General features: G+C 40.7%; 1 protein-coding gene across 1 annotated transcript; it reads right to left on the minus strand.

The window, feature by feature from the left end:
• Positions 1 to 1,300: 1,300 nt before the first annotated feature.
• ppp1r21 (protein phosphatase 1, regulatory subunit 21) lies at positions 1,301 to 13,733 on the minus strand. Its single transcript, XM_079560220.1, has 22 exons — positions 13,163 to 13,733; positions 12,366 to 12,434; positions 12,134 to 12,280; positions 11,819 to 11,920; positions 11,266 to 11,430; positions 11,127 to 11,185; positions 10,921 to 11,015; positions 10,777 to 10,829; positions 10,558 to 10,707; positions 10,017 to 10,118; positions 9,849 to 9,937; positions 9,628 to 9,764; positions 9,463 to 9,555; positions 7,629 to 7,756; positions 6,970 to 7,119; positions 6,806 to 6,898; positions 5,628 to 5,864; positions 5,076 to 5,111; positions 4,866 to 4,982; positions 4,335 to 4,433; positions 4,118 to 4,246; positions 1,301 to 1,741 (listed from the first exon to the last, which is right to left on the minus strand). Exons 1-22 carry the CDS (start codon positions 13,220 to 13,222, stop codon positions 1,712 to 1,714), a joined length of 2,340 nt encoding a protein of 779 aa, XP_079416346.1. The 5' UTR covers positions 13,223 to 13,733; the 3' UTR covers positions 1,301 to 1,711.
• Positions 13,734 to 14,973: the final 1,240 nt, after the last annotated feature.

A 14,973-nucleotide genomic window follows, 5' to 3' on the forward strand; every position in this document is an offset into this window, starting at 1 on the left:
AGAGTGCACGCATTTACACATGAACTTTGGTGATAAAAACATCTATATCTTATGTTCACAGAAGAAAAGAAAAGAAGAAAAAAAAAAAAGAGACAGACAGACGATGCTTTACGCGCTTCAACACGTTCATCAGACGCTTTCGTAAACTCGGTGCTTCGAGGCAGAAATCGTTGTCGACCTCAAGAGCGTTTTAGGGAGGAATGTGTACTTCAGTTAGTTGTACACACAATATGAAGCCCTTCTGAACTGCAGCTTTTAAAACACTTGAGCGCAAAAGCATTCATACTTTGGAACTGAAAGTGTCAAAAATGTTTCGTTTCAAATTAGTGCAAAGAACTGAAAAGCAAGGACGTTGAAAGCTGTCATTAATACGGCACCGTGACGTCTATGCAAAACTTTAAGTATAAAAGGAAACAAAATATCGGCAGACATCTAACAGGAGATTATGGTTTTGCAAAATGTCATAGTGCAGGTATTTTGGCGTATGTACCGTTGTATATCAGAGAAAAGGGTTGTTCAAGTCGTCATATGTGCAGAGTTGTTTAAAGCAGTGGATGTAGTGGCAAAACGTCCACTACTCCACAGCCCAGTACAGATGACGACTTGAGCAACCGTTCTCTCACTTATGGATACAGACGGCATCTCGTCATAGAAGGGGGAGTGACCTCGTCAAGGGGGAAAACAAACAGAAGGAAACAAAATTTTGAACTCTTTTTAGACATTTTCTGGTGGAATATGAACTTATTTATCACATACAAATAAAGTCAAGTGTAAATCGGGTCCATATGGATATTTTCTCTATTTTCAGTAGAAGTGAAAAAACAGCAGTCATAGCAAGTGCTAGCTAGCGTTAGCATTAGCAAGTGGCTAACATGTAGCATCCTGTTAGCATTCTCGTTTTTTTTTTTTTATGCATGGGGCTGTTGAACCACTTTGCTCCTCTCCATGTCTTTTTATCTTTATTTAGCAGAAAACTATATTCATAATTCAGCATTTGTTAAAGTAGTTTTTGAAAAAATAGAAAACGTTTTGTTTGTGTTCCCCCTCAACTGTTTTCAAACATGACCATATATGGGTGATTCCAGAGATGCCGACTGTGTCAATAGAAACAGAAATACCTTTCCATATACAAAGTGGACCAGACCACATTTCCCTTTTTTCGCCCCACAACAAAGCTTAAAACAGGGAAGATATCAATCCAACTATGGTGTTCTGTATGAATACCTTTAAGCTCAAGTGTTTACAAGAGGCTTTTGTCGAGTATAAAGATAAACAGTTTACACTTTTTTTCTTGTTGTTGATCAGGGAAAACATAGAAATGTTCTTGCATGATCAAGTGCCTGGTGCCACACCCACACGAGTGCACAGCCACATTTACTCAGTCCACTCCTCCCAAAGATAAGAATGTCTCACACAAACAAAACGCAGAAAAACACACATGGATTAAATGAGTTTGGTCAAAGTCTTCATCTCGTGAGTCTTCGGGTGTGCACTCTCCGCTCATGTAGTCCCCCGAGCGGCACTTGATAAAACTTTCTGACCGTTCTGCAGAGTTGTAACCGGCGGTGTGTTTAAGGAAATGGATAGTATGTTCAGTTGAAGATAGCAAATGACCACGCAGTTATTGCTGCTTCACAAGGGGCGAGAGTTGGGAGTGTGGATTGTAAAATGTCCACCAGTACTTGAAATGTCCAGAGTTTTGATGGCAGTTCTAGCGACCCTTGTTCTTCTTGGCATTTGCCTAAGGAGAAAAATCAAAATCAAGTAAGTTTTAGTGTTTTATTATTTACTACAGAAAATACAATGTGTGGCAGATGACTATTCATTGTAGTAGTATTTTAATTGTGCAGTATGTTAAAACTGCATTATCTAATTATTCCCACTTTCTGTGAAAGAAGAGGAAGACTTTCAAAACAGAAAGTGCACTGAAGTTGAACCTGATCATTATTTGATTGAGAATCAATTCACAAATGACCAACATCACTCTCATGTCGTGAATTGAAGCATCTAGCTTTGTGACGGTTACTATAGTTACTCCCATAGGATTATTGGCCGCTCATCGCCTCAATCCATGACCTAACCAGAAAAACATCTAACTCCTATGCATGATTAAAGCACAGATTAAAGCCCAACAGTTTAGAAACCCCTGATCTATAGAACAAAAACATGGTATAGGCCTTGAAAAGGTGTATCATGTTTGATTGCCTTACTGTATACAAAATCAGATATTTCTACACTAAAATGGCCAAAGTGATTGGTGACAAAGTGGCAAAGTTACAAACCAAAAAGAAAAACAAATCTATCAGTGTTAGTTAAATGTGCAAAGGCAAAATCGTTTTCCTGCCAATATCCCTCCTTATTCAAGAGGAGCTGAACACCTAATATATAATTTACAGTATATTAAATAAAATAGTTGTGAGATTTGTAAACCACTCCATTCAGTTTTCATTAACATTTTATACAGTGCCCAAATATCCATAATTAGGTTTGTAGGTTACAGTAGGAAGTGGACGTGAATGGGCATTTGAATTGCACATTTTGAAACATGGCGAGGCTTGTAACTGATCCGAAAGAGAAAATGAGCACCTTCAGTCGACGTGCCTCGTCCTGCCGCTCCCGAGAAGCCCTCATCAGAGTGAGCGCATGCCGGGGCACGCCGCTCTAAACGGCCCCTGCTCAGTTTAGCATAATGTCTTTTTCAGGCACCCGGCAGGTGCTTTAACCATCAGAGCTCACACACGTCACAATCTTAGATATGACTAAAACAGCTCTTCATCACACATGGACATGGGCCTTCAGGCCAAACATTATCGCAACACTGAGCAGAGAAACAATTACTAAAGCAAAGCTGAGATTCTGTCTGGAAGTTTGTGCTTTTTGTACATCATCTTTAAGATATCCAGTAGTGTCACTTCCTGATTGTCAAAGCAATCTCACCATAAGCCCCTCCCACCCCCGTCCCTTTGCTAAGCTTCGCTGCGCAGCTGTTTCATTAAGTGAAAGAGAAAAGCTGTTGCGAGCGTTTTTACTCCGCGATGAAAGGATTAAGCTTAGCAAGTGATTCAGTGGTACAGAATGCATTTCCTGAACACACTGGACCTCAGGAGGAGCGTTCTCTGAGCTGCCGCAGCACTGCCAAGAACAGCAACTGGGGAGGATTCAAAGATTACTCAAAGTGGTTCCAAACAAGTATGTTTTTGATGAGAGAACAATGTTGTAACATGCTTTAAAGCAGTACTATGTCGATTTTACTTCATGCTAAACTTTTCATTGTGTACTAATAAGAAACATCAGATTATTTCATGGTCTGAAAAGTCAGAGAATGTCACTATTAAAAATGTAGCCAGAATTAAGTTTTAGTTACTCAGTATCAAGATGTACTTTCAACATCAATTGATGACTGGACTATACTGTTGCCATCAGTACAAAACATGCTCCTAATGACCAGCTCGACACAGAAAATGCTGTTACTGCAGCGGGTGATCAAAGAATGGATTTGGATGAGAACCGAACCCATTTCTCAAATTATACTGATTTTAGTCAACATCTCCATGTTGGCGAGTTAAAGACGTTTCCACTCCACTTGGTAGTACAGTGGTTAGCGCTCGTGCTTCACAGCTAGAAGGTCCTGGGTTTGATTCCCACCTGGACATGGCCTTTCTGTGTGGAGTTTGCATGTTCTACCCGTGTCTGCGTAGGTTTCCCCTACCACTTAACCCATGCGCAATTTACCCCAGTGGGGACTCCCCTATAAAATAGATCCTTAATCTCAGTGGGACTTTCCTGGTCAAATAAATAAAAAAATAAATGTCTTAGGAGAGGTGACCCACTCACAGCAGAAGCACATGCTACATTTATGAGGCATTTTTCTGCCATAAAATAAATGCTTGTATTTCAATTTTAATTATTGGGTAAAATTCTATGCAGTGTGGGTTTACTTTTACTACAGCTTCAGTAAAATGCGCTCATTTTACAGAAAATGATGACTACTTGGATGACTACTTTTACTTCAGCTTCAGTAAAATGCGCTTGTTTTACAGAAGTCGTTTTACTGAATATTTGGTCTCCTCTTCCGCAGACAGCAGCTGACTTTACTGAAGGAAAGCCAGTGAAATACCTTGCTGCCCAGTTTGAGCGTGTCGATCTCCTCCCTCTGTTTGCTCAGAGTCTCGTTCATGCTGCACAGGTGGTCGCTCATCATGCTCAGCTGGTCTTCATAGCTCCTCTTTGTCGTCGTCAGCTCATCCTGTAGTAAAAGTGTACGTGTAAACAAAGTGAAATGTTGTGAGCTGGGGAGGGGAGGCATTTCAAAAGTAAACTTCTAGTAACTTTACCTGTAACCGCGTGACGTTCTGGTTTGATAATTTCACATCTTCACTCAGAGTCTCCCTCGACTTCTCTGCGAGAGCTAATCTCTTAGCTAAAGCACGGCACTGAGATGAAAAGGAAATATAGCGATTATATAACAGACAAATGCCATATTGCCAAGACAAACACAGTAGGAAAACAAATGATGAAAAGATGTTGAAAGTTAAGTTTTAAATCCAGTTTAGAACATACACAGCTGGACTTGGTAACCTTTCCTTTCATAAATGTATTGATTTTTAGGTATGAATGTTTAAAATGCTGGTGTATGAGGATTGTTCTTTTAGATTAAGCAAATTGAATATTGCTGTATAATGTATCTGAATTTAATATTCGGTGTACGTTTATAGCAAATATGCTGCATACACTGTAACCAGATTCACTAATGTGTTTTTAAATCAATATAATCCCAGTTATCTCAATCAAATCTGTTAAATTCTAGCATATTCTATATAATGCTGCTGTGTGGTATTACTGTGGACTTCTGTATCTCCTCTCACCTCAGAGTGGAAGTGCACTGCTTTACTGTCTGAGATCTGGAGGTGTGTGGTGAGCTCTCCAACTCGAGTCATGTAGTGAGTTTTTATCAGCTGCTCCCTGGACTCCTCATCCCCCACCTGGAAAAGCCGACGCCACACGCAGCACATAAGATTGACAGCTGTGTTGCTACATGAGCAGACCTCCAATCATAAATCAGAGCACACACTTACATGTTCTACTGAAGGCGTCGTGCACAGCATTCCGACCTGATAACAAGAAAGAAATGAGTCATTGTGATCGCCTTAATAGACATGTAACAAACTGAAACACAGCCATTGAAGCTGTGCACGGTGCACTGTTAACTCTGTCCTGACTTGCCCTTTCATTCTCTTCTGCACCGTCAGCACATTCAGGAAGTTTCATTAAGCAAAAACCTGCTCTGCGTGGGAGCTAAAGAATGCAAACACCCCCCTGTGTTGAAGAAAATCTGTCAGACAAGCCACTGGTTAAAGACATCCTCCAAAACTTTATCTTGTTCATAATACTGCAGCTATAATTGCCTGAGTGTATAGTCTAGCCGCTTTCACTCTTTTATAAACATGTCAATCCTATATTCAGTGTTTTTTGTCCTATTCTTTGTTCGTTAATTGCCTTTAACCATCATAAGTCCGATTAATAATGTAATAATTCATCTTTTTACTAGTGTTCAAGGGGAAACAAGGCAGACTTAAAGTTCATCTAAAGCAAGCAGATTGGCCCATAGTTCAACACTGGGCAAGTACCAGGCTGGTGCAGAGCGTCGCCTCTTTAGCAGCACTTTTCTGTTCAGTCTCTTCCTCCTGATGGTTTTGTGTCGTTTGTGAGTTTGGGCCTCCGCCTGACGCTGCTGCGAGCTGCGCCTCGAGCTCTGCGATGCGCTGGTTTTCTTTCTCCAAACGCACTTTGCCGAGCTGCGCCTCGAGAAGCCAATGCTCCTTCTCCTGCTCCAGACGGGCGATCTTCTCCAGGCTCTGCTGCACCTAGTTCCCGACAACAAGCAAAAACACACGTAAAGTTTAAGTCACATAAAGTTCAGAAAAGTAAGTTTGGTAAATAAGCCTATATGATGCATTATTTAGACAGGCTGCACAGCATGAGGGAGCCTACACAAAAATGGCTTCTCAGCAAACTGTCGAAAAGAAAATCCTAAGTATAACAAGACAAAAAAACAGAACTAAATTAATCAAGATTAAAAAGGGAACTTTTGTATGTTTTAAAGTCACCGTGCATTTTTTGTTTCAGCCTGTGATTGCAAAAAATGTGTAAATCCCACTCAAATGGAAGACTGTGGCTTCTCATGATGTGCATATTGCATCGATGGACAAGTCAGGTTTTCTATTGCAAGTTTATTAATTTAGAATAACCTGAGCATATCCTGCATAATGTAGAATATGTCATGTGTACATAAGCAGCAGAGGGCGCTGGTCTCCATCTACAAGGGCACTAAAGAGAAACCACTTCAAATAAGATTAAATAAGGCTTAAAAATGATTGAGTGGTGTAGTGCAGGTAATGTGAGCCTTGTTGTGATCAAAACAAGTCTGTTGAAGGTGTATGCACTTTAAAAACACAGGGGAACTTCAGGAGCTATAACATGCTGACTTAAGCCAGTGAGTGACATGCGTTTTGAGAGCAAAAGCCGGGTATGTGGATAAATATGTAGGATTACTCAAATGTGTGAAATAACACAGTAACAGAATAACAGCATGATTAAAAGCTTGACCAGTTTGACATACTGTAATATAGGCTCTTGATATACAACAACGCAAAAAGACAATTTTGGGACTAAAATATTCCACCCAATAAAATAACGTTACATTAATAGTGCGTTTTTCTCCTGGCTTGTTTGAGCCAAAGCTACTGCAGATACGACTATTTGAGTATAAAAAAACATGAATAAGGTTAAGAAGAAAGCATCTTGCCTGTTGTGCCAGTCCCTCTCTGCTCTCAGTGGAGCTGGTGAGTATCCGCCGGTTTGACAGAGCTTCTTTATATGGAACAGACTGTGGCCGTGGCTGAGAAAACAAACCAGAGTTTACTATGGGCTTTTCATTATTGTACCAGTGACACAGGGGCATGTTTTAACCTTTCGGATAGCTTCCATGTAAGCAGCAGCCTTCTTTTTGTGCGCCAACATTGTCTCGGCCTGGAGCGGGTTGAGGGGGACAGCGCTGCCTTTCGGACCGTAACCCGACGAGGTGAAGAAGTCCAGGTTGTTACTAAAGAACGTGGCAATCTGGAAAAAACAACCATTTTCCATTTCAATACAAATCCGTTGCCAGCTCCTGTCTCTTTGTATATCAGTGTTTTTTGTTTAGACACAAATTCAGCATCTGTTTACAGCTGCCAGATATCTGCAGCGCTAAATGTGTGTCTAATTACTTTTTCACCGACAGAGACAAAACAGCCTCAAAATACAACTCTGCAGCATGTGCCACTTAGTCAACACAGCAATCACAGCACGCACATCCAATTCATATTTAATACAAGAATGATTTATCTTTGGTGTGACCGGGGAGCAGCTGTAGAAATGCTGATTTGGACGGTGTTTTTGAATATTTAACAGCTGCCCACCTGAGTCCTGCTGGACAGAGTTCTCACTTTATTCTCAAATAACCATTTTTCATTTTCAGCAGTACCGGAAATCATCTGCTATTCATAATTAAACAAAAAAGAAGAAGATGTAGGAGACAGAGAGGTCACTTAATCCCACTCTGGCAGCTGAGCGTCCCCTGCTGGCTGTACCTTTCCAGTGACGATGGTGAGTGAGCCCAGAGACCCCACCAGGCACTCTGTCGTTGTGCAGAGCTTCTGTGTGACTGTGGGCAGCTCCTGCTCCAAGGCGGCCTTCTGATTGTAGTGCTTTGACATCTCTGGACACACAAAAGGACACATCAGGAAAAGCCAATATATACAGTAAACATATCATTAAATCTCATTCAAATCAATCATTACAGGCTTAGCCATTCACAGTAACCATTAGTAACTATTGTGATAATAGATGTGTGTGATGTCATAACATAGCAACAGCATGGCAGCTAGCCCTCCGTCCTGATTGTATTTGACTTTCCAACAAACCGAGTGAAAAGTCAATCAGTCAACTCAGTTGCATCGGCTCAGGACTAACTCACCTGTACAATGACAAATAAAGCACTTACTCAAAAAAAAAAAATTGCTGGGGTGGGTAATATGGTCACAATTTTGATTTCATCACAATTTTTTTTGTAATGACAAATATAACTTAAAAGGTGAATTATGCAATTTTTCATTTCGTTAGCCACATAGCATAACTGCCTAAGTCATATTGTATTGTTAAAATGGCAATAAGAGAAAAACAATGTGTTTCCTATAAAACGTCTTTTTACATGTTTTCCAAAATCAAAACAAAAATGAGTTAGGCAAGTATGCTATGTGGCTAACGATTTGAAAAACAAAAGTCGATATTTGTGCGTGATCAGTGGAGCTCCAGGAAATAACGTCACCTCAGCAGGACAACACTAGCATAAACACATCGAAACTAACCCTAATTATAACCCTAATCCTAACCTTAAAGAGACTAGATGCAAGTTGGTCATTTTATGCTCACTACTGCCACCTCAGGTCTTATGCGTAACTGCAGATTCTATATCAAGCTCCGGCATGACGGCCATTCGGATCCGAATTAACACCTTTTTCAGCGACAGTGCAGGATTTCAGAGGCAGTTGTGGTGAACAGGTCTAGGCTCATTCTACACATTAGGACATGGCTGGAACATGTAGGGGGAGGAAAATACTTAGTTTTAACATTTTTAAACTCCGTATAGTCCCTTAAGGATAGTGTACGAAAGGCGTTTTATTGAAATTAAATGACGGAGCTCCACTGATCACATGCCCCTGCACTTGCTCTAGATGCTCTTGACTTTTTTGTTTAATAAAAAATTGCGTAATGCACCTTTAAATTACACACTGAAGAAGAAAATAATTGAATGAATATACTGATTTAATCAACTTTGTGATAACCAATACAGCAATAATATACTTACAGCAAACTCACTCTGTTAAGTCAAAACACAATGAGTGGATGAAGTGACTTTTTTTTGTGTAACAAACAGGAAGCAATTGGTTACATTAGGCTATTGAAAATAAGGAACTGAGATTCAATGGTGGTTTCAGTGTTTTAGTCAAGTCTTATATTTCATAAGACATTTGTATTTGTTAACACTGTCAACGATAATTAGACAAACACCTTTCTGGAAACAGGACTTTGTTTTGTTGTTAATTTAAATGTAAATGAATTGCCACTGATTCCAGATGATCAAACGACCCATTTTCTGTGAGGGATTATTTACTCATTTCAAAAAAGGGAACCAGGCACATGATAAACACAAATGTGAATCTATGGAGCATGTAGGTTAAAAAAGGCTAAAAACTACAGTATCTTATCCGGAGCAATATTTTGATTAACGCAGTATCGCCATATCGTAAGGTTAATATTATTGTGAGCCATGTATCACAAATTGTATCGATTATGAGGTAATATGAGGTACTTGGAATGTCCCACTCTTCACAAGAATATACAGCAGGGTCAAGGGTCACTCACCTTTAATGGCATCGTGGAGACTATGGAGGAAGGCAGCCAGCTGAGTGAAAACTGCAGAGGTGCTGCTCTGAGGGAGGCCATCCTGCTGGACACCTGAGACATGCATAACAATTAACAAGTGCCCCTTTGTAAAAAAAACAAAACAAAAAAAACATGTTGACATACTTGGTAAGGCTAGAAGGTTAATATAGTTCTGTATTTTGTCAAATAAAGAAGTGACTTTCTTCATGTCACGCTGGAGCTCCTGGTTTTTTGTTGTAAGGGCAGCGGTGCAAAGAGGCGCATCACTCTCTTCTTCAAGGCTAAAATCAAAAGACGAAATTAGTCAGGCACCTTTGCTTCACCCGCCTACTTCATGCCCTCTGTCCCGTCCACACAATACTGACCTTTTCAGCTGGTACGGAAGAATCTTTTGTAAAAAGCATGAGTAGGAGGAGAAATGATCTGCAAAGGATTTCAGCTTGACCACAGTTTCCTTCAAATACAAACACACGTCTCTTTATAAAATATAGAAGCTGAAAATAACAACACTTTATACAGTGTCTGCACCTCACCAGCACTGTGACTGTGTCCTCTGTGATGCTTTGGTGTAACTGCAGGAAGCTGTCCTCCAGGGGGCGCACATATGCTGCATTTTCATGAAGGTACTGAGAAAACTGGATAAAGTATGCAACGGATTAATTAGTGTGTGAAAATCTGTTTATTTTTGCATTTGAGAATAATATAGTTAGGGGTTGCATGGTTTTTTTAGAGGTATATTTTAGATGTTTCTTTGCATTTATTTCAGTGGAGATGTGAGGCCTGAGCGATAATTTCAAACACTTCAAAGACGATTTATTTTATCCTGCCCCAAGACATTGGAGAAAAATCTTTTCAAATAAGTTTATGTCGGCTTAACTGTGTGAAAACATACAGGTTCGACAGTAAAATTGTTTCAGGCTTTACGGCTTTGTCTTGCTGGAAAAAGGAAAGTGAAAGTGTCTCTGCCGCTAAAGTCAAGTGTGATTCATATATTATGTAATTCATTAATTGGAATTAATCACAAAAAAAAACCCAGCCCTACTTTATCTATAATAATAAATCATCCGTTCTTACCTTCTGGTTGAGAGGGGAAATAGGTTCAATTGATGAGTCTAGAGGGTAGATGTGCACCCGCTGTTCTGTGTAAGTGTGGAAATTTAACAGAGCGGCCACAAGGTCCTGGATGAAGCTGAGGGCTTGTCCCACTACGTCCCGGGCTTTAAGCTGAAACAAGAGCAATGGTCTGAGCACAAAGATGTAGGATACATGGAAGTACAGTTTTTACTCACTAACCTGGTGCCGTCGATTGTGTGGAGGCACATTGAGGCTGTTGTAGTCACTGTATTCTGAAGCATTAAAACACAGACGCGTTACTACTGGCATCACTTCAGTATCTGGTAAATACACAATGTATAAATGTTATATCCTGATGCTTACTGGTGTCATTGAAGGGCACTTTCTCCTGAATAACACTGCTGCTCTGCTTCACTTGTCGGTTAAGTTCAGTCTGGCATCGCCTCAACTGCTGCTGACTGGAAGACAACAAATAAAATCAATATAATGTAAACAAACAACCATATTGTTTATCTCCATCTTAAACATTCACAGTTGTATGATACGGTAAACGATTAAAACTGGGTTACCATTCGTCTGTCCTCATTCTGCACTCTTTCGTTTCTCTCTCCAGTGTTTGTACTTTTAACTGTTAAACCAAAGAAAAGCACAGATTTAGAGAAAGCAATAAAAACTCCCTCCCGTGTTTCCTCGCAGCCTCTTGGTTACCTCTAGTCGCGCCTTGTCGCTCTGCAGTTTCTCAGTGTTTTCCATGTATTTCGAGGTGAGCCCCTCCACAACGGTCTGGTGCTCCTGTGAGCCTCTCTCCAGCTCGGACAGTCGTGCCCTGAGTTCAGCCTCCTTCCTTTTGTGCTGCTCATCAGCGTCGTAGAACTGAAATGGAAGATTCAAATGTGTGAGGCAAGAACAATACCAAAACAATATAGTTGCATGAAGATTAGGTTGAGTTGTTTCGATACTGATGCTGCTATTCTATGCAGAGAGTAGAAATCCATTAACCGATCTAATACTGTATTGTTGTAATGACGATGGCTAATGCTACCAAGAGCTTTCCATCCACAGATGCATTACCTCTTTAATGCCTTCACCTAGACTTTAAAGTGAAAGCACAACTTGGGCAGAATGAGCGGTGCTTGTTTTTTACAGGCCTCTTTGTTTTTGGTTACCATTACCGTTTTCAGACAGGGAATAGACTACTCGGAGCCCAAGCATCAACATCAAATTGGATTTCAATAAACTGTAGCATCAGTAGATCATGTACTTGTATATGAAGTCTCTCATTCTCCTCGATCTTCTTCTGTAGGTCCTCATCAAACACGTTCTGTGTCTGCAAACCGTGCTGCGATGGAGAGTCTCCTTTAGTCTGTAGGAAAAAAACACAGAGCGTGAAACATCAGTCACAAGATTAACAGAGGAAAGGTTTATCCATCCATCCATCCATCCATCCAAACTGTTTAAACATCTCATTTCCACAAATGTTGCAGCCCTATTTTAAACAGTTACATGTGACCAGAGAAAAACCTTGCAGCAGCAAATTGCAAAGCACACACCCTTATTTAGTCTTTCTCATGATTACCTTCCCCTTTTTCCCTTTGGCCTCACTGGCGGCGAGTTCCTCCTGAAGCAGCTCCACTCTTTTGGCCAACTGTTGATTCCTGAAGCTGAGACTGTCCATCTCCTGCTCCTGTTTCCTTAAACTTTGGTCTCTCTGCTTCAGCTGCTCCTGAAGTGAATAAAGAATATTTAATACATGTTGTGCATAAAGCTCTGACAAAGCAATTTCATCGATCATAGAAATAATACTTTACCTTTAATGAAGCAGAGTTCGCCTGCTCATCCACTACTGCCTTTTTGAGCACTTGATTCTGGGCACGGAGCTGTGAAAAAGCCCACCACAGCACTAAGTTAATTATTGTTGATTATTAACAACAGTGCATGTTAATGTTTACTAGTTTAATTAAATATGTTAAATCACGCATGTGAATATTTCTACTTCTTAACATCGCAATTTTGGTGAATATCATTATTCACCCATGTGTCTGAATTGGTTTTGTGGTGGTGAATGTTCCCTTATAAACAATCTTGTCACAGTTTAGCTTTTGCTGTGAGAGACAGTGACAGTCAGCATTTCCTGTCAGGCCCAGAGCTCAGCTAAAGAACAGGAAACAGCTCTGAACAACATCAGCTGACACACACAGCTACTACAAGACCACATCTACACTGCCACACAGATTTTACGGTCCATTCAATGTAAATCATTCATGAGTCCACCACTCTGACACTTAGGAAAACGGAGTGAGACAGCTGGTATAGACCACGTGAATAAGAGACTACACAGTGTCTCCAACAGTAAAGACTATGATGGAACTGGCAATTCTGGGTTGAATTATTAAGACCTATTTAAGACCAAAAAGCAATCCTTTTTCTTTCCTTATTGAACACTAAGGTTTTAAATGTGGAAAATATAATTAATAAGGACCAGCTATAACTTGTTTTCCCCACTTCAGGTGTTTCTAGAGTCCACGGGGGAGAACATAAGACTGTGTGTGGGAACCATCGCCTTTGGATAATAGGAAACACATCATGACAGCACTCGAGTACGTACCTTGGAGTATTCCTGAGCCAGTTTGCTGTATTTTGTTTGCAGGTCTGTGACGTTGGCCATTGTTGCTCGTAAACGTATTCCACAAACAGATCCGTAAACAACAAGCGCGTAGTTCCCACGTAAGACTCTAATCTCCCTTCACAACATTGGGCAGTAACTTGGCTTTATCCCGGTTAGCTCACAGTCAATTACTCGTTTCCTGTCAACCCTACAATTAAAACTGACCGCGAATGCATTGTAGGAAGCGTGTCGATGAAGTTCCAAAGGCAGAAAACACAGGATCAAATCTGATTTAGACAAAACCGGATGTTATTGCGAGATGACAGCGAATTAATTAGCGTTATTAGCCGTGACTGAGCATACGAGCTAACAGCGAACCGCTACCTGTCTCACCATGCCCTAATTCGAGCTAAATAAGCCGTCAAGTCCAGGCAAATGTTCAACGGAGGTCTGGTTTACCATCAAGTTAATAAGGCAGCGATGATGATCCACTGACAAAAATGAAAACGCTCATTATTTGGGCGCAATCGCCTCTAAAAGCTCAGAGCAGAAACTGTGGCGCAGGGGTGAGAGTTCATCAGAGAATGATGCCGCGGCCTTCACAGCGCCCTCTAGTGTGCGGAGACTTAGCGACATGAACCAGATTTTAGACGAATATTTACGAAGACATTTAATTAAACAATTCACGTTATGTTTATGGTTCTTTTTTTTTTATTGAATTTGTCTGCCCTATTTATTGTGCCTTATTGCTGTTTGTTTTATATAAAAATATATATATATATGCATTTCATCTTTAATTGATATTTTCTCCTACTTTTTATTTTATTTTTATTTGCTTACTATGATAAAAAAAAAAAAAAGTGCTTTCAAAACCCATTTTGCGTATTGCACTTTCTCATATAGACCATTTACAGCACATTAATAAATAGGTATGCCGAAAAATGCCGAGTAAATGACACTGTTCATGTTGTCAGTGTTTGTGGAAAGTGCATCATTACCGAAATTAAAATCCTGGTACAAGCTGCAACTTCCCCCTTATAGCTTCTGTGACCCCATTCGTGCAGGAAGTGAAATGACATGTTAATGCAGCCATTACAGTTGAAATCCTTAGATTAATGCACTCTAATCCACCATGATCCACTCTCTCCTGCACTTTCCAGAATAATGTCCAGTAGTTTAAGGTACAGAATATAAACATTTAGATGACTCTATAGACCACAGTGAAGGATGTAGAACAAAGAGGTATGGGTGGCTGGTTCACTTTTACTCATCTTAAATGCACACAGGAGAAAACAAACTCAGCGCAGCCACAAGCTCCAGCATTGTCTGGTTGCCTGGTAACTGGCGGCGTGGCGTGGGGTTGTGGGAGGGGGAGGAGATGCTCTGATTTCAGCTGAGGCAGTAAGTGGGGAGAGCCCCCCTCTCGTCCACACACAGGACTCTATTGAACAATGAGCTGTGCCAAGGGCCCGAGGCAGTCAGACCAGCCCTTGTTCAGGGTCACAGTGTTCAGCCCACGGCCCTCCATGACTAATTAACTTACAGCCAACATGTCGTTAGGACATCTGATGCTGCATCCATCACTGGCACATCCCAGGAATCTACGTTTCTGTGAGGTGCACCCTGGCAGCCAGCCATGCTCCTGCATTCAAAAGACATGCAAAAGAGGGAAGAGGTGTGTGTGAGCTGAGAGGCCACACATGCTGAGCCCAGCTTGTGCAGAGAAAACAGAGCTGAACTACTGGACTTGGTGGGAAATATTTGCCATCTGCAACACAGCAATGTGAAAAACTGAGAATCCAGCCACACGG

The sequence above is a fragment of the Gobius niger genome (genome assembly GCF_951799975.1).
Source record: "Gobius niger genome assembly, chromosome: 7".
Taxonomy (NCBI): Eukaryota; Metazoa; Chordata; class Actinopteri; order Gobiiformes; family Gobiidae; genus Gobius; species Gobius niger.

Coding starts and splice junctions, on each gene's coding strand:
- ppp1r21 (XM_079560220.1), bottom strand. CDS start 13,222: ATGGCCAACGTCACAGACCTGCAAACAAAATACAGCAAACTGGCTCAG. Junction 10,119..10,557: donor TTTCCCCTCTCAACCAGAAG/GTAAGAACGGAT, acceptor TACTTTATCCAG/TTTTCTCAGTACCTTCATGA. Junction 4,983..5,075: donor CGACGCCTTCAGTAGAACAT/GTAAGTGTGTGC, acceptor CGGCTTTTCCAG/GTGGGGGATGAGGAGTCCAG.